The 24069-nt window shown below is 48.5% G+C and overlaps 3 protein-coding genes across 6 annotated transcripts in view; 2 read left to right on the top strand and 1 right to left on the bottom strand.

The window, feature by feature from the left end:
- Nucleotides 1–10175, top strand: part of dgkzb (diacylglycerol kinase, zeta b) — a 45970-nt gene extending 35795 nt beyond the window's left edge. For 2 of the 4 annotated variants that reach the window (XM_070972847.1, XM_070972845.1), the window contains exons 15-33: nucleotides 63–141; nucleotides 1088–1143; nucleotides 1271–1333; nucleotides 1953–2026; nucleotides 2102–2213; nucleotides 2334–2533; nucleotides 3082–3182; nucleotides 3273–3364; nucleotides 3463–3532; nucleotides 3605–3645; nucleotides 3808–4001; nucleotides 4281–4370; nucleotides 5221–5289; nucleotides 5373–5407; nucleotides 5616–5659; nucleotides 5773–5893; nucleotides 6965–7001; nucleotides 7098–7197; nucleotides 9059–10175. In XM_070972847.1, coding sequence (XP_070828948.1) covers nucleotides 63–141; nucleotides 1088–1143; nucleotides 1271–1333; nucleotides 1953–2026; nucleotides 2102–2213; nucleotides 2334–2533; nucleotides 3082–3182; nucleotides 3273–3364; nucleotides 3463–3532; nucleotides 3605–3645; nucleotides 3808–4001; nucleotides 4281–4370; nucleotides 5221–5289; nucleotides 5373–5407; nucleotides 5616–5659; nucleotides 5773–5893; nucleotides 6965–7001; nucleotides 7098–7197; nucleotides 9059–9175 — 1695 coding nt within the window. In that variant the 3' untranslated portion in view covers nucleotides 9176–10175. The remainder of the gene's footprint in view (nucleotides 1–62; nucleotides 142–1087; nucleotides 1144–1270; nucleotides 1334–1952; nucleotides 2027–2101; nucleotides 2214–2333; nucleotides 2534–3081; nucleotides 3183–3272; nucleotides 3365–3462; nucleotides 3533–3604; nucleotides 3646–3807; nucleotides 4002–4280; nucleotides 4371–5220; nucleotides 5290–5372; nucleotides 5408–5615; nucleotides 5660–5772; nucleotides 5894–6964; nucleotides 7002–7097; nucleotides 7198–9058) is intronic. The other 2 variants (XM_070972848.1, XM_070972846.1) reach the window with 1 other exon arrangement.
- A 2221-nt stretch (nucleotides 10176–12396) lies between these two features.
- Nucleotides 12397–19999, top strand: mdkb (midkine b). The gene is made up of 5 exons (XM_070973070.1): nucleotides 12397–12683; nucleotides 16711–16799; nucleotides 17913–18086; nucleotides 18804–18962; nucleotides 19773–19999. Exons 2-5 carry the CDS (start codon nucleotides 16712–16714, stop codon nucleotides 19790–19792), a joined length of 441 nt encoding a protein of 146 aa, XP_070829171.1. The 5' UTR covers nucleotides 12397–12683; nucleotide 16711; the 3' UTR covers nucleotides 19793–19999.
- A 1369-nt stretch (nucleotides 20000–21368) lies between these two features.
- On the bottom strand, nucleotides 21369–23837 carry chrm4b (cholinergic receptor, muscarinic 4b). The gene is made up of 2 exons (XM_070972197.1): nucleotides 23239–23837; nucleotides 21369–22726 (listed from the first exon to the last, which is right to left on the bottom strand). The coding sequence occupies exon 2, from the start codon at nucleotides 22719–22721 to the stop codon at nucleotides 21432–21434; it is 1290 nt and encodes a 429-aa protein (XP_070828298.1). The 5' UTR covers nucleotides 22722–22726; nucleotides 23239–23837; the 3' UTR covers nucleotides 21369–21431.
- Between the last annotated feature and the right edge of the window lie 232 nt (nucleotides 23838–24069).

Genomic DNA, 24069 nt, shown 5'->3' with positions numbered 1-24069 from the left:
AGAGAGTAAGACCTGCACGAGGCTCCTCCACTGTTTCTCAGAGCTTCTCTGCTCTTTCTCAGCTTCCCATTGACGTCTTCAACAACTACTTCAGTCTGGGCTTCGACGCTCACGTCACGCTGGGCTTCCACGAGTCCAGAGGTGAGTCCTCACGCACCGACACCAGCTGTGTGAGACACAGCAGGTCCAGCCGTGTGAGACACAGCAGGTCCAGCCGTGTGAGACACAGCAGGTCCAGCCGTGTGAGACACAGCAGGTCCAGCCGTGTGAGACACAGCAGGTCCAGCTGTGCATTATTCCAGAAGTCTGAATCCAAACCAGCACATTTATCAGGACACTGAGACATGAAGTTACTCAGGACAGAAATAAAATACCTCATGAGGATAATTAAGGACAGAAAGCCTTGAGACAAGTGAAGGTGTCTCACTGTGAGAAGACACATCGTGTCTCTCTGGACGTCATTTAAGATGTTTGATCTTTCGCAGAACTTTTTCTGCCTCAACAGGAAGTTCCTCCTCCTCTCTGCTCACACCAGCATTTAAGACAGAAAGAAGCCATGACTGTCCCACATGATCTGTCCCTCACGTTCTGTCCCACATGATCTGTCCCTCACGTTCTGTCCCACATGATCTGTCCCTCACGTTCTGTCCCACATGATCTGTCTCTCACATTCTGTCCCTCACGTTCTGTCCCACATGTTCTATCCTGCACATCCTGTCCCACACGTACTGTCCCACCCCTTCTGTCCCACACGTCCTGTCCCACACCTTCTGTTCACACGTCCTGTCCCACCTCTTCTGTCCTGCATGCGGAACTGTGTATTCAGACCTGAACCTGCAGAACCTCCCAGCACAGACGTCAGTCCATCAGTCGAGCGTCGTCCTCACACTGTTCTGTTGTAATGTCCTCACGTTGTCTTCACTGCTCCTGCGTCTTACCTCTGTCCTGTCCTCTGCTGTCAGCACAATTCGTCCACTCCCTCCGTCCTCTGGTCACATGTCTGTGGGTCGTTCGTTTGGATTTCTGATCAATAATCGCTTCAGTGCAGAAGCTGATCAGCTCGATGTTTGTGCTGTTTGTCTTTCAGAGGCGAACCCAGAGAAGTTCAACAGCCGCTTCAGGAACAAGATGTTCTATGCAGGGGTGAGTGTGTCCTCAGCGCCCCCTGCTGGTCCCCAGTCACTTCACAATGAGGTGTTCATAATGTGTGTGTGTGTGTGTGTGTGTGTGTGTGTGTGTGTGTCTGTGTGTGTGTGTGTGTGTGTTTCAGACAGCCTTCTCAGATTTCCTGAGCGGGAGTTCCAAAGACCTCGCCAAGCACATCAAAGTGGTGGTGAGTAGAGGGTCTTCAGTCCTGGACCCTGGAGGTCTCAGCGAACCCACACAGGAAGTGGACGGAGACTGACGGTCTCAGTGCTGGACGAGCGAGGGACGAACCCACTGTTGATAGGAGAGACAGAGAGAGAGAGACAGAGACAGAGACAGAGACAGAGAGAGACAGAGAGAGACAGAGAGAGAGAGAGAGAGAGAGAGAGAGACAGAGAGAGAGAGACAGAGACAGAGAGAGAGAGAGACAGAGAGAGAGAGACAGAGACAGAGGGGCAGACACAGAGACAGAGAGAGACAGAGACACAGACAGAGAGAGAGAGAGACAGAGAGACAGAGACACAGAGACAGAGAGACAGAGAGAGACAGAGACAGAGAGACAGAGACAGAGACAGAGACACAGAGACAGAGAGACAGAGACAGAGACAGAGACAGAGACACAGAGATGCAAAGCAGCATTAAACCACTGATTATTGATTATATTGATCGTTATTATTGAAAATCTGTTTAATAATATGATACGATATTTACTTGATGAATGCGTACTTGATGCTGCCTCTCCACTGAGTACTGAGTACACAGTCTGTGTACTTGTACGAGTCCCTGAGCCTGCGTGTCCTCCTCAGTGTGACGGGACAGACCTGACGGCCAAAGTCCAGGAGATGAAGCTTCAGTGTCTGCTCTTCCTCAACATCCCCAGGTAGGCCGAGCCGGGACGTAAGGTGAGGCTCCTCTGACAGCTACCTGTCGAGGTAACGTGTGCGCTGTGCTGCAGGTACTGCGCCGGCACCGTGCCGTGGGGTCACCCCAGCGAGCATCAGGACTTTGAACCGCAGCGCCACGACGACGGCTGCATCGAGGTCATCGGCTTCACCATGACGTCTCTGGTGAGCTCTCAGCTGTGTCCTGTGTTGTCTCACGCGTCCTCCTGATGAGACGGACACGTTCGCTTTGCTCTAAATGTCAAAGCGAGCGATCAGACCTCACCTGAGCTCGTCTGTGTGCAGGCCACGCTGCAGGTGGGCGGCCACGGCGAACGCCTCCATCAGTGCAAAGAGGTGACGCTCACCACCTACAAGTCCATCCCCATGCAGGTGGACGGAGAGCCCTGCAAGCTGGCGCCGTCCGTCATCCACATCAACCTGAGGAACCAGGCCAACATGGTGCAGAAGGCCAAGAGGAGGATCTCCATGCCCCACCTCAACGAGTAAAACTACACACATCGCAGTACTAATACACACTGAGCTGCAGAGCAGAGAAGTGTTCAGACCCTTCACCACCACACTGAACTCCTTTATCTCCTGTTGCTGCTTTAATCTTCATCAATGCTTCAGATTCTAGAAGATCATCACATGTTTGCAGCGCGGCGTCCTGTGAGAACCTCGTATCTCCAAACAGTGTGACGAGCTCAGAGAAACAGGCTGTTTTCAGCTTTGTGACGAAGCTTTTTCAGCTGATCAAGAGGCTTTTACAGAGTTTACTGAGCTGAAGAAGACATGAAGGAACTCTTCATCCTTCAGTTCAGCACAAACGTTCAACGTCAGCACAGCTGGAGATACGAGCTTTTCACTGGACAGGAAGGAGATGAAGAGTAACTGAAGCTGTCAGAATGTAATGGAGTAAAAGTATCATAAAGTAGCCTTAAAAGTCTGTGTTTACCAAACTGCGTGTGTGTGTGTCTGTTTGTGTGTGTGCACGTGTGTGTGTGTGTGTGTGTGTGTGTGTGTGTGTGTGTGTGTGTGTGTGTGTGTGCAGTCAGCAGCCCGTCCCTGAGAAGCTGCAGATCAGAGTGAACCGGATCAGCATGGCAGCGTATGAAGCTCTGCACTACGACAAGGACCAGCTGAAGGAGGCCTGTGAGTGTGAAGTGATGAACACACACACACACACACACACACACACACACACACGTCGTCTTGACCTCCACTTGTTGTCCACGTCCACAGCGACCCCCCTGGGTGTGATCACCGTCCCCGGAGACAGCGACCTGGAGACCTGCCGCCTGCTCATCGAGCGTTTGCACAACAACCTGGACCAGGTACGCAGAGCACAGGTGGATCAGCAGTGACAGTGCTGCAGTCTGTCCAAATACTGCAGCAGAGACGTGTCTCACCGTGTGTCTCTCTGCTCTGGCAGGACTGTGATGAGATGAAGGGACAGTGTCTGTCCTCGCAGAAGCTGTCCATGAAGTGGTGCTTCCTCGACTGTAAGTCCAAACCGACACGCAGCTTGTCCCCACAGAGCCGGCGGGGACCTGACCCTGGTCTTTGTCTTTCAGGTACGACCGCAGATCGATTCTACAGGATCGACCGAGCTCAGGTGTGACGGGAAGTCTGGACTCTGACCTGATCCAGAACCATGATCCATTTCCTTCTGCTGACTGGTTATCAATAGAAATAAGTATACTAACCGTAGAGACAACGTCCTGAAGACAAAACTAGAGCCTGAACCGGTGCTCCGGCCGTCCTCCTTGTCTTCCAGGAGCACCTGAACTACGTGACGGAGATCTCTCAGGAGGAGCTGTACATCCTGGACCCGGAGCTGGTGGTCAAGGAGACGGTGGGCACCTCCCCCGGCATGCCGGACCTGGTGGACTCTGAGGAGCACCAGGACCAGCAGAGACAGTTCGCCTTCCCCTGCTCCCCGTCGTCCCCGTCGTCCTCCACCACAGCGAGGTGAGACGAGTCCTTTGTTCACCTGAAATCACTGTATCCATAGAAACGGGCTTATTTCAGTCAGCATTATGGGATGGGACCGCGGAGCGCTCGGTGTGGACTGAGCGCCTCCTGCTGGATACAGACGGTCCTGCAGCAGCTCAGAGGCCACGTGAGACGAGGTGGTCTTTACACTGAAGGTAGAGAGACAACAGCAATGTGTGTGTGTGTGTGTGTGTGTGTGTGTGTGTGTGTGTGTGTGTGTGTGTGTGTGTGCGTGTGTGTGTGCGTGTGTGTTAGGGTGAGAGACTTTCAGAGGAAGAGGATTTCCAGCGACAGTTCAGTGGCTGATGCTTTGTCCCAGAGCTCGTCCAAGACTGCCCTGTGCAGGTATCACCACACACACACACACACACACACACACACACACACACACACACACACACACACACACACACATTCTAAGTATAAAACATGTAGAAATATATAAAATATGTGTTTTTAAAGCTGCACTACGTTGAAACGAGGAGACGGTTAGAGACGGAGACGTCCGTCCTCTGTCAGCTGATCCTCGATCAGCCTTTGTGTCTCTGCTCAGTCAAAGTCCTGCATGGGAAATGTTACTCAAGTAAAAGTACTCAGTACTCTTAACTGTTAAATTTACTGTTGGTGAGTTTAATTTGAGACTTTTCAGAAGTTTCACGTGTTTGTCTTTAAAATCTTCATCTGTGAAGTAACTAAAGCTGTCAGATACTTGGAATGGAGTAAAAAGTACAACATTTGCCTCTCACATGTAGTGGAGTACACAAATGTATAAAGTAGCATTAATTGGAAATACTCAAGTTGAGTACAAGTACCTCAAAGTTGTAGTTAGTACAGACTCGTCTTCATCATCATCAGTCTCATCATGTGTCCTTATATATGAATGCATAAGTACATGTATTGATATATACTGCATGTACATATGTGTGTGTGTGTGTGTGTGTGTGTGTGTGTGTGTGTGTGTGTGTGTGTGTGAGTCAGCTGATCGATGCTTTTAGCTGCTGCTGGTTTGTTTGTTTGTTTGTTTGTTTGCGTCATGAATCAACAAACTGAGTCCAGATGAAAAGCTGTGTGTGTGTGAGCTCTGAAGTACTTCATGGTACTATGTGTACTAGTACCTCGTACTGCGACGAGCTCACACCGCGTCTCAACCTTTCACCTGTCCATCTTGTCCTCGTGTCTCTCGTGTGATCTGAAGGAGAGGCGCAAAGATTCTCAATGTCCACCGCTCCAACACGACGGCGGCTGATTTCAGGCCCGTCATTAGGTACGAGCTCACTCACCTGTCCGCTCAGGTGCTCGCGCTTCCTCTTCCTGTCTGATGATCTGCTCTCTCTTCTTCTCTCGCAGTCCTTCCAGTGCTACCTCACACGACCCTGACAAAGGTAAACCTCAGTCTGTCCCCTCTGACAGACAGCACAGAGACTTGTCTCACACACATTCAGTCCAGTGTTTGACAGACGGGACAGTTTAACGTCTTCGTCCTCTGACCTGCTGACGCACACACCCTCAGTTTCGGTGTGAGGGATGGATCTGCGTCGGCTTTGATTCGTTCTGGTTCCTCGGGGCTGAATCTTACTTCCTGTTTTTCAGACGCAGAGCTGATCAGCTGCATCAAGACTGAAGACCTGAACAGAGTGAGTCTGAACCTGCACGACCCAGAAACTCAGCTCCGAAGCGGTTCTTCTTCTGTTACTGCTGTGTGAAACTGAGAGTGCTGATTGGACGAAATCTGTGTGTTGTTGTGCAGCTGATGGAGCTCCACCAGCAGGCGGCGGACATCCTGCTGCAGGACGACGCCGGCTGCACGCTGCTGCATCACGCCGTGGAGGCCGGCAGCAAAGAGATCCTCAAGTACCTCATCGACAACGGTGAGTGCACACGCGCACACACACACACACACACACACACACACACACACACACACACACACACACACACACACACACACACACACAAACGTTTTTTGTCATTTGATCGTTTTAGAAAGAGAAATGTTACAGATTTGATCGATAAGTAAAATACTGGAAAAAAACTTGCTTTTGGAGCCTCCAGTGGCCACCGGAGGAACTGCGGGTTCTCCTGAGATGACATGCCTGCTGTCTCCTCTGTCACCACTGGGGGGCGCCAGCTGATGATGGACCAGATGCGTCCTCAGACTTGAACTCTGAAAGAAAAGTCAAAGTTAAATAAAACATCAAAGAAAAAATGTCTTTTTTCATCTTTTTTTTTAATCCACATTAAATCCAAACAATAAAATATGAAAACTTGCTTTTATTGGAACTGTGATTAAAATATGAAGGAGAAACTGTTTAAATTGGGAGTTTCAGGGCATCATTCATTCATTCATTCATTCATTCAGTCACTCAGAGTTTGTGGTTAAAACAGCAGAAACAGCGCTGCGTCTGGTTCTGGCTCTTTCCCACAGTGCACCTGTGTGTGTTACTGGTGTCAGACTGGTGTCTCACTGGTTAAAGCTGAGTGAACGCAGCTCAGTCCAGCAGCAGGTGAACACACAGACTCCATCATGAGCCGCGTGACGACCGATCGATCAGAGTGATTGATCGGTTTCTGCTGTGACAGACGGAGCTGCTGAACTTTTCCCGCTTTGCTTTTGTTTTTATTGATTTTCAGAAGAGTCGAGCGGCGACTCACACAAGATACAGTATGTACAGTATGAAGTACACACTGTGCAGTACTGTTACAGCAGTACAACGTGTCACAACGTCTCACATTCTGAGCTGGAAAGACACACACACACACACACACACACACACACACACACACACACACACACACACACACACACACACACACACACACACACACACACTGCGCAGGACGCCGTTGTCCTTCCCGCGTTTGTCAGTGTGTTGAAGTCTTAGATGAAGGTCAGTTTATTGATGAATCGCGTCTCTTTGTGTCTGTCTCGTTCCATTCAGTGCCCACGTCTCACCTGGACGTCACGGAGAGAGAGACGTGAGTCCTGTTTCCGTCTGTTCTTCATCTCATGTATTAAAACCTTCGTCAAACTGCAGACCTGCTCCCATGATCCTGTGTTTCCGTGTGTTTCAGAGGCGAGACGGCGCTCCATAAAGCCGCCTCCTCCTGCCAGAGGAGCATCTGTCACTACCTGGTGGAGGCCGGGGCGTCGCTAATGAAGACTGACCTGCAGGTAAAGCGGCACTCACTCACTCACCTGTGACAGGCAGCCAATAGTTTGGATCGCTTCGCTGATCAGCCAGCTGCTAACGTTAGCTTAGCATCAGTGACTGCACACAGCTCTCCAGGAGTCCCAGCCTCAGCTGTTCACACGGCCTCGGACTCCAAACGAAGCCGTCTGGATGTAGCTGTACCCGACGCTAACAGTAGCTCACAAGTGAAGTCAGGCTAACTGCTAGCTTCACCTCCATCCTCTGCACCAGCTCGAGGACCATCCTGTCAGGGACTGAACTGATATGACCCCCCAGTCAAAGAACACAGAGCTACTCAGATGAGTAACTGTTTACAAAGTGTAATCCCTGACACGACTGTAATCACATTACTGTAACGTGTCACTGAGTAACAGCCCAACACTGAAGATCAGCGTGCTAACATGCTCACAGTGACGATGCTAACATGCTCACAGTGACGATGCTAACATGCCCACAGCGACGATGCTAACATGCCCACAGCGACGATGCTAACATGCTCACAGCGACGATGCTAACATGCTCACAGCGACGATGCTAACATGCTCACAGCGACGATGCTAACATGCTCACAGCGACGATGCTAACATGCTCACAGTGACGATGCTAACATGCCCACATTCAGCATGTGTCATGTTTACCGTGTTCACCATCCTAGTTTAGCATGTCAGCATGCTAACATTAGCTAATTACCAGTAAACACGGAGCCACTGAGGCTGATGGGAATGTTTTTCAGGTACTTTCCGTTTAAGTATTGAACACATTAAAATTGGTCATTTCAGTTCATTTTCTGAGGGACATGAACATCTGAGCGTCACAGTCCTCTGATGTCTCAGTCCAATGGAGGACAGACGCTAACGTCCGTTCTGCTAGCGTAGCTTAAAAATGACTGAAAGGGTTGAACTGGTGATTGATGAAGTTTTCTGGCCTGACCCTCATGGCCCAGCGGCGGTGGCTTCCTGCGGTACGAGGCGGCTTTGTGAGGCGTTCTCAGGCACGGTGACGGCCACCAGCCTCAGCTGCCCCCCCCCCACTTTAAATGGATCTCCAGCAGTATTTGACCCACTTCTATAAAGTGATTAATGTTGTGTGTCATTGAGAAACGAAGCGCCGCAGGATCCCCGGCCTCGCTCCGACACACACAAAGGCCGCCGCTCACCGTTGCCATGGTGAAGCCCGTGGTAACAGGAAGCAGCCCATAATCTGAGTTTTTTTCTCCCCTCGTCTTCAGAGAGAGAAAAGAGTTCATGTGTTCGTTAGTGTGTAAACTGTTGGTGTGAAGCTGAGACCCAGAGAGCTGCTCGTCCTTCACAGTGTCGTCTATTGATCACCTTCAGCTGATCATTTGTTTATTGATCACATTCAGGAAGCAGCTTCTCTCGATGTCTCGCCTGTCCGGACGTCAAACGTCTCGTATCAGCTGATACTGATTTCATGTTCATTCACTCAGTAAATTGATCATCTGTGAGGGAAGAAGATAAGATAAGATAAGATAAGATAAGATAAGATAAGATAAGATAAGATAAGACTTTACTGATCCCACGGCGGGGAAGTGAGATTATTTAAGTAGCTCCACTCTGTGAGACCTCCTCTCCACAGCTGATCTCACATCAGTTTCAGGGTCAGGGCCTTCTCTTAACCTTTCAGTCACATCTGATCAATAACTGAAGCTGATGAACTTCATGGTCTTGAATCAGGACCTGCAGGATCTGGATCCGGTGAGATCAGATCCACAGCTGTTATTCACTGTGTCAGATTTCACCATCATTCAGGTAAATGTCCCATCAGCCTCTGCTGGATCAGGACTAAACCCACCCTGACGGAGGCGTCGTGTTTGTCTTTCAGGGCGAGACTCCCAAACAGCGAGCCGAGAAGGCCAACGACCGCGAGCTGGCCGAGTACCTGGAGAACCGCCAACATTACCAGATGATCCAGAGAGAAGACCAGGAGACGGCGGTCTGAAGTCCTCCCCGTCTGTCCAAAGCATCTGCCCGTCTGTATGTCTCACATTTGTTTGCTCCTTCCTCCTCCTCCATCTATAGCCGGGGTCAAAGGGGAGGAGTCCACGGGCCGAGAGAGGAGGCGGGAAGACGCACAAACATGGATCATCATCCGTTTGTCCCAAAATGCTTTAATTGATCAGAGACGATCCTTCGTTATGGAAACATTTGGTTTGGACGCCTGAAAACGCTTCTGTCCTCTGATGGAGTCCAAACTGAAGGACAAAAAAGCCTCTGGACACTAACGTGAATTCAAACTGGTCCCACAAAGACTTTCAGATGTCCTCCAAACTGCGTTTTGAATGTGGCTTTTCTTAAGTAGACGTTAGCGCTCTGACCTCGATGTGTGTACAGGAGGAGCTGCTGAGGAACAACAGCCGCTTTGAGCGAACACTGACCGCATTCATCCGTCTGCAGCTGAACGCTTTCGCCATATCAGATAAAACGGCTGCAAAAACGTGTCTGCGTTCGAGCTTCTAGTGACTTTTGGATGTTTTCGTTTACTCGATAGAGAGTTTGTTCAGACTTTGGATATTTAACTTAGACACACATGAATTTAGATATTTATGATTTCTTTGTAGAGATAAAACATTTTGCTTGTGATCAAACGCAGTGAAGCCGGTCGTCGACTGCTTCAGTCCGAATTTTAGAAATTTCAGTCAACATATGAGATCTTTTTTGTAATCTTTTGTCTGTTACATGACAGTAAAGCAAGCGGCTGCCAGCAGGATGCTTTCATCGTGATGTGTATCGACTGTGTAACGCTGAGACGCCCGTAGACTCGTCAGTGTTGGACATTTTAAGCGGCGACAGAAGCTGAAGCCGATTCTGCCAAAGCAGTCCGTCTGTATTAAAGCTAATCCCACAGCGGTCAGTGACGTTATACTGTTCGACACTGCAGTCATCACTGTTTGCTTTGGTTTCATCATTTCTGAGTGACCTGCAATAAAGCATGTCAGCTAAAGCTTTCTGTGAGGACAATGACGTTTTTCCCAAGAGGACGCTGATCGATTGATCGATTGACAGAAAGCAGGTGTTCATCAATGAATCACTGAAGTTACTTTTAAAAGCAAAAATGCCAAATGAGTCCAGCTTCTTTTTTACATGATGCTAAACTGATCATTTTGGGGTTTTTTTATTTAGAAAATTTATTAACTTCAGAGGTGAAACAAATGTCTGTTTATCTCTGCTTTTATTTTAAAAAAAGAAACTTTGACTTCCACATGAATCAGCTTCACACGTCACAGGAAAGGCCGTGAAACTGAGGCTGAGGCTGAGGCTGAGGCTGAGGCTGAGGCTGAGGCTGAGGCTGAGGATGGGGATGAGGCTGAGGCTGAGGCTGAGGCTGGGGATGAGGCTGAGGATGGGGCTGAGGCTGAGGCTGAGGCTGAGGCTGAGGCTGAGGCTGAGGCTGGGGATGAGGCTGAGGCTGAGGCTGAGGATGGGGATGGGGATGAGGCTGAGGCTGAGGCTGAGGCTGAGGCTGAGGCTGAGGCTGAGGCTGAGGCTGGGGATGAGGCTGAGGATGGGGCTGAGGCTGAGGCTGAGGCTGAGGCTGAGGATGGGGATGAGGCTGAGGATGGGGATGAGGCTGAGGATGGGGATGAGGCTGAGGCTGGGGATGAAGCTCAGGTTGAGGTTGAGGTTGAGGATGGGACTGAGGTTGGTCTTGTGTGTCTTTGCAGCCTTTAAAGCTGCTGATCTTTAAAGCTGTTATCAAAGATTCAGACAGTTCAGGAACATCTAGGAGGCTTCTGATTGGTCAAACACTGCAGCTTTTGACCAATCAGAGCTAGTGTAGCTTGTATGTCGGGACAAGGGTCGGACATTTCATGTTATTCACGTTAAAACAAAGTCGGGAGACGAGAGATGAAACTACGCTCTGAAACCTCTGACATCATTTTCGGTCATTGATCAGGTTTTAATGTTTTGATCGGGTCGCTTCATTGATGCTCACTTGCTGCTTGTTGTTTCTTGATGTTTGATCAACGACCGCAAATTCCAAACCAAAACAACGCGTTCTGGGCGACCTGAAACCCTGAGGTCTGAGGTCTGAGGTCTGAGGTCTGACAGAGCTGGTCTGAGTCCTGAAGGGGGGGCGGGAAGGCTTCCCCCCTCCCGCTCTGGGTTTCCAGCTGCAGACTTTAACAATGGCCTCCACGCATGACTGAGCCATCAGAGCGCCGCGAGACGTTCTCTTAATCTGCTGCTTGTTTGTCACCAAGAGGAGAACAGAGAGCCGAGAACGCCTGAGAACTCGGTTCTGACGCAGAACTCTGCAGACATTTACAGCCAGTGACACGCGGCGGCCATGTTCACAGAAACCACAGAAAACTTCTCCTCCATCTTTGGTGCAAAGATCGAGTCAGTTTCAACCGTTTGTGCAGATGATTGGCGCTTTGAGCAGCCAATGAACAAGCTGCTGCTTCAGTGGGTCAGAGTTTATCATTGTAAATACAGTAAGTGGTCTCAATATGAAGAAATAAAGCCTAAATAAAAATACAGATATTTAATTTTATAGATTGAAGAACAGAACATGAAGATGAACTCATCATTAAAAACAACTACGCAGTACATCATGAATACTTTGATACTTGAAGTACATTTTGCTGATGATACTTCAACTTTTACTTGTCAGGCAGTATTTCAGTCTGTGTTGTGTACTTTTACTGAAGTGTAGTATGTTAGTATTTGCAGAGAGCAGAGAGTCAGTGAAGTTAAACACTGAGTGAACTTTGCTCCGTCACACACCTGCAGCACACCTGCAGCACACCTGCAGCACACCTGCACACCTGCACACCTGCACACCTGCACACCTGCGCGCTGTGATTCCACCTCACCTCTGAACGACAAGCACCACTATAAACTTCAGCCACGGTTTGAGCAAATATTAGCTCACACAGTTTGTCCACACACACACACACACACACACACACACACACACACACACACACACACACACACACACACTTTATGCTAATGAGCTGAGCTTGCTTTGTTCCTCAGGGTGTGGATTAAAGCTTGTGATGTCACCATGAGGCTGGTTTTTCAGCACTGTCCATATGCTGTGTGTGTGTGTGTGTGTGGGGGGGGGGGGGCGGGGTTGTCACTGTGTGTGTGTGGGGGGGGGCGGGGTTGTCACTGTGTGTGTGTGTGTGTGTCACTGTGTGTGTGTGTGTGTGTGTGTGTGTGTGTGTGTGTGTGTGTGGGTGGGTGTCACTGTGTGTGTGTGTGTGTGTGTCACTGTGTGTGTGTGTGTCACTGTGTGTGTGTGTGTCACTGTGTGTGTGTGTGTGTGGGTGGGTGTCACTCTGTGTGTGTGTGTGTGTGTCACTGTGTGTGTGTGTGTGTGGGTGGGTGTCACTCTGTGTGTGTGTGTGTGTGTCAGGTCGTCAGGCAGCAGCAGCTGAAAGCAGCGACAGAAGGCGACGACTCCACAGCTCGACTGGCTGCTCCTCTGAGCTCAGCAAGTAAGTTTCCTGTTTTCATCTGTCTCCTGTTTATCTTTTTCTCTTTTATCCCTCTTTCTCCTTTTTTTAAATCTATTTTTCTCCTTTTTAAATCTCTTTCTCTTGTTTTTTTATCTCTTTTTCTGTTTTTCCTCGGAGGCTGTGATCTTTTTTCTCTTGATTTCTGAAGGATTAAGAACGCGACGAGTGCAGATTAAAATGGACATTAGCTCGTTAACCATTGGTTGATCTACAGAGAATTAATCTGCAGCTTGAAAAACAAATTCACCACAAACCCAGTCTGACTTCAGCTGAAGACACAACTGGTGATTGATGATTGAAACTCGAATGTAAAACCTGGAACTTTGCCTTTATTTTGAAGGATTCTGTGAATATCAGTCAGTTCAGATGTTAACTTTATTTTGAAAGGATGTTGCCAACAGAAATGATTTTGAAAGGTCTTGAAGGAAGTTTGTTGTAACTCAGAGTGAAGACATGAAGAGACATCTGACAGTTTTCACTTTTTAGAAGAATTCAGATTTAAGATTCAGTTTTGATTCTCAGTTTGTTTCTAAACTTCTTCATCTTCTTCTTCTTCTTCTTCTTCTTCTTCTTCTTCTTCTTCTTCTTCTTCTTCGTCTTCTTCATCTTCTGTTTGACTGCAGATTAACGAGTTTGATCTTTTTCAGTTTGATTTGACCATTTAATGTTTTCTGTTTGTTTGCAATATTCAGTGTTTGAATGAAGTTTTTCCACCTGATGAAAGAAGAAACGTGTTCTCTGCAGAATTATCTGTAGTACTGTGTGTAGTACAGAGCGTAGTACTGTGTGTAGTACAGAGCGTAGTACTGTGTGTAGTACTGTGTGTCGGTGTCAGGTGTACAGATGTTTTGGCCTCTGGCTCAGTTTTTATCATCTTCATGTTGTTTTGTCGTCATTATTTCCAGCCTTAATTTTTAAATGAACCTCGCTCTCCACTCGTCCTTTTTCTACCAACAGAAAGAATCAAAATGTCTCATTCGAGGAGACGTTTGCTGTCACGTGTTTAATATCCGCTTCCAGACCGCACCTTTGACGTCAGGCAGCTTTTCTTTAAGCCTCTGTGTGTTTGCGACTGACTCTGCTGTTCATCAACTGCCGAAAACGAGCTGAAGACGAGCTGAAGACAAGGTGAAGACAAGGTGAAGACGAGCTGAAGACGAGCTGAAGACAAGGTGAAGACGAGCTGAAGACGAGCTGAAGACAAGGTGAAGACGAGCTGAAACTGAGCTGAAGACAAGGTGAAGACGAGTTGAAGATGAGCTGAAGACGAGCTGAAAATGAGCTGAAGACGAGCTGAAGACGAGCTGAAGACGAGCTGAAGACAAGGTGAAGACGAGCTGAAACTGAGCTGAAGACAAGGTGAAGACGAGTTGAAGATGAGCTGAAGACGAGCTGAAAATGAGCTGAAGACGAGCTGAAGACGAGCTGAAGACAAGGTGAAGACGAGCTGAGAACGAGCTGAAGATGAGCTGAAACCAGCTGAGGAAGAGCTGAGGACGAGTTGAAGACGAGCTGAAGACAAGGTGAAGATGAGCTAAAACCAGCTGAGGAAGAGCTGAGGACGAGTTGAAGACGAGCTGGGGACGAGCTGAAGACGAGCTGAAGACAAGGTGAAGACGAGCTGAGGACAAGCTGAAGATGAGCTGAAGACGAGTTGAAGACGAGCTGAAACGAGCTGAGGACGAGTTGAAGACGAGCTGAGGACGAGCTGAGGACACATTCTCATGTCCAAACGGTGCGTCTTGTTTCCGGACGTGAGGGTGAACCCTGAGACTCGGGAGGAACTTCCTCTAAATGTTGTTCCTCGTTTGGAACCAAAGGGAGCATCCCACTCCTTTTCTTCATGCTAAGATTTCTTTGTTTTCTTGTGCAAATGAGTTTCTATTCAGGGCGGGGGGCACTGGGGGCGCGTGGGGAGGGGGGCACAGCTCCTAAGACGAGGCATGGAATCTGTGTTAGGCTTCAGAGAAATGAAACCAGGCTAGAAGCGGCTTTGTTTTGGGCCAATGAATCAGTATTCTTTTGAGTGGAAATCTAAAGGGCTCTTTCAGACGCTGCTTGGCCTCCTCCCCCTCCTTCTCCTCCTCCTCCTCCTCCTCTTCTTCATTGATGGAGGACAGACTGGAGGCCTGCTGAGAGCCGGTTCTTTCCTCATAAAAGGCCGCAGGAGGAGCGAGAAGAGCAGGATTTGCTCTGCCAGCTGACATGTGAAAGAGGACCATTGCTTTAATGGAGGCCTGAAAGAGGAGTCTGTCATTTCTCAGCACAATAACAACAGAGAGGGAGAGAGGGGCTTTATGGGTAATTGACTCTCTTTTTTCCAAAGTGGAGCCGAAAGCCCCGCACTGCGTTTCTCCTCCGAGCTGATGGTGCCGCCGTCGAACAGTGAAGACGGCTTTAATGTGGAGAAATAAACCAAAAGCGGAGTGAAAAACAGCGTAAACATGAGCCTGAGAGCAGCGTGTGAATACATTAGCCTACTTCCATAATCCCGATGCTGCTGCTCCGAATACAATAGTCAGATTATTGGGCTTAAGCGTTCTGAGATTTGGGGGCCCGAGCTGAAAAGAGCAGATTTGATTTGAACTAAATTTGGACCATCTGGCCCAAGCCAGACCAGACCAGACCAGACCAGACCAGAACGGGTCAACAGTCCAGTATCCTGTCAGCCAATCGCACCACAGGATCAGATTAGGACCAAAAGTCCATTTCTACTGACCTGAAACACCTTTTGGATCAGGGGGTTGAAAGCCAGCAGGACACTCTGGACCCTGTCATGGACAGAGTCTGAGACAATGGGCCCCTGGGCACAGATATAAAAGACCCCCAGCCAGCACCAGCACCACATCAGACCCCCAGGGACACGTCCCTTCTGACCCACATCACGTCCTCTCTCGATTGTTGTTTTCTGTTCAAATCTTTTGTTCCAGATCGTCACAGGTTCTATAGAAAAGGAAGAAATGTCCTGATAAAAAGACGCAGTCTGTACATCCATTAGGACATTGCTAATGGCTAACTGCTAACAGGAACTGCTAATTAGCGCCAAATCACAACAGAAGTTGTCTCAGGACACTTTCCATGCAGAGCTGGACCAAAGTCTTGATCTACAGAGACCCAACAGGTCCCTCATGAGCAAGCGCTGGGCGACAGCGGGGGACTCCCTGAGGAAAACCTTTAAACAGGCAGAAAGCTCAGGCAGAACCAGGCTCTGGGTGGGCGGCCATCTGCAGAGACTACAGAGTCAGAGTCAGAGACAGGGACAGGGACAGGGACAGAAATGCAATCATAATGACAGCTCTAATAATAGACTCGTAACATGGATAGCATAGTATATACATATGTATTCATGTATGTGTCTGGGAAACCTTCCAGCAGTCTGATGCTATAGCAGCATTACTCAGGGCCTGTCCAAGGCAGGCCTGAGCCGGCCCGAACGGAGGGCTTCGTCAGAAAGGAAAGTTTTAAGCCTACTCTTAAATCTGCCTCCTGGACAAAGACTGAAAGATGGTTCCACAGGAGAGGAGCTTGATATGATGCTAACAGCTAACGGCTAACGGGAGCAGCTAACAGCTAACGGCTAACAGGAGCTGATAACAGGAGCTGCTAACAGCTAACGGCTAATTCAGCGGACTGCTGATGGAGATAATTTTACCAAAATGCAAATAAAGAGCGCTGAGGTTATGACCGCCTGCCGACTGTGGCAGCGTTATACTTTCTTTGATGTTTCTCTGTTAAAATCTCAAGAGGCTTCCTGTTAAATGAAGGTTACGTATAAACATCAAAGTAGAATTCAGTCAGTTTTTTTTTTCAGAATGGTAATGATGTAAAATCTTAACATTGCAGATAAAAACAGATTTTTGTTTGGAGCGTCTTGGCCGTCCTCCATGTCCGGGTCCTGGTTTCGGCTCTGATGCTCCGGCTCAACGTTGCTTCGTGGCCGCGTGTGTTCACGTTTCTATCATCTCTTTCTTTTCGATTAAAGTCGTTCATATTTGTGTCTCGACAGGATGCGAAGTTTGTTCTCAGTGATGCTGCTGCTGCTTCTGGCCCTGACGCTCACCGCCGAGGCCAACAGAAGAGCCAAAGCTCACAAAGGTGAGAAATGAGCAAAGACCCAAATCTTCTGCCTGAACTGAAGCTTCTTCACATGTTTCTGCTGATTTTTGGTAAAAACTGAACACAAACTCACTTCAGGAATCTGTCCTCCACATTCAGTCATTATTATTTTTTCTGAGTCAGGGATCAACCAACCAGCAGCCTCCTGAAAAATCAAGTGCTAAAAACGGGCTGCAGTTCCTCGAATGGCCACTTCAGGCTCCAAATGCGACTTTACAGCAGAAATAAATAGAACCAGTTTTGGTCTCTGTGGTTCATTTCCTTATTGATGACAACTGCACAGAGGTCAATAATTGAACTCACTTGTTATTAAATTAAATAAAAGTTTTAAGTTCTGCAGAATTATGGGCGTGGCCGCTCGAGCGACAGCTAGCTGCTACGTTCACCTGAAATCTGTCGGTGTCGTCATGGAGACCGTGTTCACATTCCAGTCGACATTCCAGTCCACTTCTGCGTCACGAGAGGTTGTGATTCATTGTTTAGGGCGAACCGTCATTTCTTCATCCTGCTCGTCTTCTTCTGTGTGAGGTTTACGTTTCCCAGAATGCATTTCCCGACAGCAGGAATGTGCAGCTCGTAACCTAAAAGTTGAAGAGCGAGATGGGTTGGGATGAAGGTCATGACTGGAAACCAGCATCGACAAGCCTGAAATAGACAACAGGAGGGTCGACGTGCTTCAGATTCCGGGTTTATTCAGACCTCCGTCTGTTTGACGCTAACATCGCGTTCTGCTGCTCGTTACGATAAACTGTGTCGTGTTCAAGCTCCTGAAAACTGCTAATTAGCATGAAACTGGACAGCCGAGGAGTTCAGATCCAAGTGAAGGAAGAGTTCAAAGATGAGTAGTCTGACCATCAGTACTCAGAACTGCTGTACTAATGTGGTACTGACGACTGAGTACTGGTCTAATAATGTAGTACCGACTGCAGAGTACTGATGAAGTGATGTAGGATTTTGTGTAAAAACCACATCACTACTTCTTTTACAGTTCTTGCTGTAGTTTTTCTGAAAATGTCTGGAGGGAATCTTTAAGTATCAGTACTCAGTCCTGTAGTACTGATATAGTACTCTTACTGTCTCTCTGTTGTGCAGGTGGGAAACACGAGAAGTCCCGGCCGGCCTCAGAGTGCTCCGCTGCGGAGACGCAGTACGGGAAATGTGTTCCAGAACACGGAGACTGCGGAGAAGGTCTGAGAGAGGCCACCTGCAAAGACCGGACGGACAAGATCCACTGCAAGATCCCCTGCAACTGGAAGAAGGACATCAGTAAGACAAAGACCACCAAAGACCACCACACCTCAGAGACACCCGACTCATACTGAACCACCTTACTAATGCCATCTTCATCATCCTCACAGTGTGTCCCTGCGAGGATGATGATGATGTCTGCTGGGTTCTGAGGGTCCAGAATACAACAAACTGTTTGACCAGGAGCTCTTGTGAATTTGGTAGATCAGGATCTATGGAGGCCTGTAGGAGTCACGGAGAGAAGAAGAATCTGATTTGTGCTCTAATATCTTATCGTGTTTTACCTCCTCCCGCCTGCAGGGGGCAGCTTTTGGCGCCTTCAGCTGAACGAAGAAGAGTTTTATGAACCGGATGACGTCCGTCAGCAACTTTTTAGTCGCATATTTAAAAGACTCAAAGATGAAAATAAAACCTGAAGATTTTGCCAGAAAAAATGTTCGAATTAATCGAGAGCACAAATGATTTTTCTTGTTTCCATGACGCCTCGTCAGAGTAACCGTGGACAGAAACAGTTATTTGTGTTTTTAAGAGCCAAACTTCCTGTGGAAGGAGTCGTCGGGGGTTCAGGTAGACTGTAAGGTGCTTTGGTGGCAGCCTCTAGTGGTCACTGCAGGAACTGCAGGCTGCACACTTAAACTGATCATTGACGTCAACAACTCATCTGTCACAAATTTAACCACGAACAAACGTCGACGCCTCTGTACCACCTGAGTGTATTCTGTGTACTTCCTGCAGGTGACTGTAAGTATAAGTTCGGGCCGTGGGGGTCCTGCGACGCCACCACCAACACCAAGAGCCGCTCAGGAACGCTGAAGAGGGCGCTGTTCAACGCTGAGTGCCAGACCGCCGTCAAGGTGTCCAAACCGTGTTCCCCCAAAGCCAAGAAAGCCCGAGGTGAGAGCGGGTCGAAGTACTCGACGTATACTGCAGTAAAAGTACTAATACCACAGTGAAGAAAGTGACAAAAACTGAAATATTTGACTCTGAAACTGATCATGAAGTTTATCATCATTCAGATGCAAAAGTTTAATAACGAGCATATTTTTTGAGCTCTCAAATTTAAGTTTTGAAGGGATTTATTAACAGATTTCTGGTTTAAAGGTTCAGAAACTTTCCCTGAAATCACTGAGCTGAGTGCCAAAACACCAAAACAACAACCAACCAACCAACCAACCAACCAACAAACAAAGAGCCACAACAAACTGATTCAAACTACGTGGAGCTGAGCCACTTTGCTCTCAGCTCAGAGTTTTCTTCATCGTCTCAGGGTGATATCAGCGGTCAGTTTGTGTCTGCTGCCCCCAAGTGGCCAAAAATCGTTCCTGCAGGTTTAAACAGCTTTTTTCTTTTCCAGGTGAATGTTTGAACTTTGACTGCAGCTTATTGAAAAATCTGTTTTTATTTCTGTGTTTTTGGAAAAGTTCAGTTTTCATAAAGCTTCAGTAGATTCAATCATTTTGGGCCTCAAAGATCACAAAAAACCTCAGATCCTGGATCCTGGATCCTGGATCCTGGGTCCTGGACAAAGTGAAGCTTTTCTGACCTGATGTTTAAAACGAAGCAGCTGCAGTTTGGAAGAAAGACGAAGGAAACTTTTCACTTTTGAACAGAATTTTAATGCAAAATTCAAACATTTGATGAGCTGATTGACGACTGATCGGGTTCGGGTTAACCCTGAATTTATGTCCACATGTCCTCCTGCAGGAGACAAGAAGTCAAACTAAAGGATGAAAAAAGACGCAGGAGACGGCGGGATTCATCTTCTTCCTTCAGCTGAACAATCGTCTTCCTCCATGCAACGCAAACAACCGAGAGCCTCCTCCAGAACACGCCAACCACTTTCGACCTTTGACCTTTGGCCTCCTTCACATTTTTTCCTGTTACAGATTTGATGTTCTTGTGTTTATTTGGATTAAAGTGTGAGAAGCGTTTCCAGAATCCTCCCAATAGATAATAAAGAATAATCGTGTCCTCGTAGCCGATAGTTTGTATTAACAGTAAACGTCCAATAGTCCTCAAAGCTTTGACAGTAGCTGAAGTGAAATTAACATGGGAGATGGTCCAGGACGGTCCAGGACGGTCCAGGACGGTCCAGGACGGTCCAGGACGTCGTTTAGAATCACCTTTAAAACTTGTACAAAACGAGGACGCCTGGACGGATCTTCACGTCCTCTGTGAAATCTATTTTTTGAACTGTAGATTATCGACGCTGCGATGAGACGTGTGTAAATGAACAAATTAAATACTGTACATTGTTTTGGTGAAGACTCTGTTCTGTTCCTTAACGAGCTCGTTGGCACAAACATAGCAAAACTTTCCTGAATGTGACGCTTTGAGACGCGTCGCTCAAAGACACTTTGGCAGGAAACATGTCTCAGTGTTACATGTATGCTAACCGCCACACATCAACCTGTTAGCATGACAGCATGTGTTAACATTTAGCATTAGCCTGGTTCCACACGCATGTCCAAATCAATCCATAATTACAACAACGTGGACCATTTTTACCATCCGCCCTTTTCTCTGAGTGTAACTTTCTGGACAAACGTCCAGTTTACAGCAACAGGTCAACGGACGCGTCCAGAGTCTGGAGATAAAACCTGCTGTTTTTGCCATCTTTGACAGATCAAAGCACTCTGGTTAGCTAACAGGCTACACCAGAAGCTGCTCCGTTAGCATGGTGACGTTAGCATGCTAGTATTAATGATATAGTAATTATTTACAATGAGAGCTGGTGAGAGGTGACAGTAACATTTCCACAGTTTGTGATGGACACGAGTGAAACTTCAATGTAAATAACTACAGCTCCCATGGTGCATTTCAGCAATAAACATCCAATCACAGAGCTTCAGAGGCTGTGCGCTCTGAGACCAACTGAAGTCTTTTTACTTTTGGGGTCAGTTTGAAGCAGCTATGGCGACAATTTCTGCGTCTTCACAGCAGCATCAGGTGACCCTGAACAAACATCAACACAGTGTGACCACTTCCTGTTTGACGCAAACTGACCTGAGAACAGCTCAGAGTCACGATATTTAATGTTTTTCATTGATTTCTGTAAATATCTGCTGATTGTGAATCTGATGCAGCAACATGTTTGACAGACTGAAAGATGTGGAACGCTCCAGAAACACCTGTTCATTCCACAGGTAAACAGGTGAGAGGATCATGATTGGTATGAAAGTGTGTGTCTGTGTGTGTGTCTGTGTGTGTGTCTCTGTGTGTGTGTGTCACATCAAGATAATTAACATTCAAACTGACAGTGGAGACAAACTAAACGTCCTTCAACTCAGGAGAAAGTGACCAATGGACCGACTCGTCCTCCTTTACCTGCCACAATGAGCCACCGGCCACACCTGCAGAGCCTCATGGGAGCTCGGAGCGGCGGCAGCGCAGGAGGCTGCAGAAGGTTTTCCTGAAGGTGAGGCTGCAGAGCGCGTAGCAGGCCGGGTTGATGGCGCTGTTGATGTAACAGAGCCAGTACCCGGTGGTCCACAGGACGCCGGGGACGCAGACGTGACAGAAGGCAGCGATGACGGCCAAGACGTTGTACGGCGTCCAGGTGAGGATGAAGGCCAGGAGGATGACCAGGATGGTCTTGGTGACTCTCCTCTCCCTCGCCATCACTCGGCGCCTCTGTCTCTCCTGAGACCTGAAGCTGGAACCACCGGAAAAGGCTGCTGAGGCCGTCCTGTGGAGGTCTGCGTTGGACGAAGACTCGCTTTCGATCTTGCTGTTGTCTTCGTCCCTGCAGTGGCGGCCCGCGGCCCGGGGGTGACACCGATGAGGGGACAGACAGACGTCTGTTAGCTCTGAGACGTCTCTCTGGTTCCTTCTGGTGCTGGGCTCTGATTGGTTCAGAGACTGGTCTGAGCCCGGCTCGCTGGTCACCAAACTCCTTCGTTTCAAGAGGTCTTTGATGGACGGACTGGATGCCCTGAGCGGGCCGCGGTCTGACCGCAGGGCGCTCAGTCGACCGCGGCTGGCGTCGGACAGGCGGCTGTACAGGACGACCATGACGAGCGCCGGCAGGTAAAAAGAAGGCAGCGTCGTCCCCAAAGTGGCGGCAGGACTTGCGAGGAGCTGGGTGTAACACTCTCCGTCAGGGACGACGCGTTCGCCCCCATCCGTCTGCCAGCAGAGGATGGCAGGGGTCCAGAGAATGAAGGACAGCAGCCAGGCGGCCCCAATCATCAGCCTCGCCATCCTGCCCGTCCGCCGCGCCGGGTAGCTGAACGGCCGCGTCATGCAGAGGTATCGATCCAGACTGATGATCAGCAGGTTCATGACGGACGCGCTGCTGACCACGTGGTCCACAACGAGCCACATGTCGCAGACCGCGGCCCCCAGGGGCCAGCGGCCCCACAGCAGGTACAGCGTGTACATGTTCATGGACAGCAGGCCGACGATCAGGTCGGCCACCGCCAGGCTCAGCAGGAAGTAGTTGTTGACGGTCCGCAGATGACGGTTCACCTTGATGGACAGGATCACCAGCGCGTTGCCGAGGACGGTAACGACGCTGAGGGAGGTGGTTACCATGACGACAAGGATCAGTTGAGCCGTGCCGTACAAACAGTCTCTGATTGGACAGGAGGTGTTGAAGCTGGGGCAGAGCCAGAGGGAGGTGTTGAGGTCGGGCTCAGGTTCTCGGCACATGCTTCCTGAAGGGCGGGCGGGCGCACACACACACACACACACACACACACACACACACACACACACACACACACACACACACACACACACACACACACACACACACACACACACACATACTTTCATTTCCTAGACACTTGATTGACATTATGGGGACGTGCTGTGTGTCCTCATAAGGACAGCGGGTCCCAATAATGTGATTAAAACATAGAAACACACACACAGATACATGACATGTTTCTATGACAACAAGCTGGTTTGGGGCTTTACAGAGTTGAAGGAGCAAAGAACAAACTATGATGCCACATCATCAACGATCATCAGAGAGAAGCCACAGGAAGCAGAGGAGTCAACTACAACTCCCAGGGTGCATTTCACCTGCAGCTTTGGATTTTTAAACTAAAAATTAAAAACTGAAAATCTATTTTTTGGCTCATAATTTCACACAAAAACACAAGAGAGCAGATTCTGTAAGACTGAAGGACAAACGAAGCAAGAGAAGATCAATACGGCTTACCTGCTGATCCCAGAACAGTTTGATGTTAGACCTGCTGATCCCAGAACAGTTTGATGTTAGACCTGCTGATCCCAGAACAGTTTGATGTCGGACCCGCTGATCTCAGAACAGTTTGATGTCGAACCCGCTGATCTCAGAACAGTTGATGTTAAACCTGCTGATCTCAGAACAGTTTGATGTCGGACCCGCTGATCTCAGAACAGTTTGATGTCGAACCCGCTGATCTCAGAACAGTTGATGTTAAACCTGCTGATCTCAGAACAGTTTGATGTCGGACCCGCTGATCTCAGACCTGCTGTCTGTCCACATCAGCTGCGTCTCCTCCGTCAGGCACCAGCAGCAGCAGCTTATATGCAGCGGAGGAATCCCTCATTCATTCTCATTAAAGGAGGCGACGCTCCGCCCGAGTGTCTCCCCTCGACGTCACCTGCTGCTGTAACTGTCCTCAGATCACATGGCACGTGGGACGTAATGACTCTCTGAGAAAAGACAGACAGAGTCCTGCGTCCATCACACACTGACACTTTATTGTCCTCTCAGCTCCGACGCAATAAAAGAGCGTGAAGACGGTCAGAAGCTTTAACTGTCTGTTTATCTGCAGCTTCAGCAGCGCTGGAGGAAGAACTCTGAACCTGTACTTCAGTCAAGTACTAATACCACACTGAAAGTACTCTGTTATACCCCAAAACCTTCAATACCAATACCCTCAGTGAAAATGTTTCTTAAGTAAAAGTATGACAGTATAATGATGACGAGTACTGAGTGCAGTACAGTGTCCCATGTCTGCTGTCCTCTAGTCTCTTTAGATCATTGTATCCCCTGTCCTCTTGC

Source organism: Chaetodon trifascialis, chromosome 10 (genome assembly GCF_039877785.1).
Source record: "Chaetodon trifascialis isolate fChaTrf1 chromosome 10, fChaTrf1.hap1, whole genome shotgun sequence".
Taxonomy (NCBI): Eukaryota; Metazoa; Chordata; class Actinopteri; order Chaetodontiformes; family Chaetodontidae; genus Chaetodon; species Chaetodon trifascialis.
This window is presented reverse-complemented; position numbering and strand designations above follow the sequence as displayed.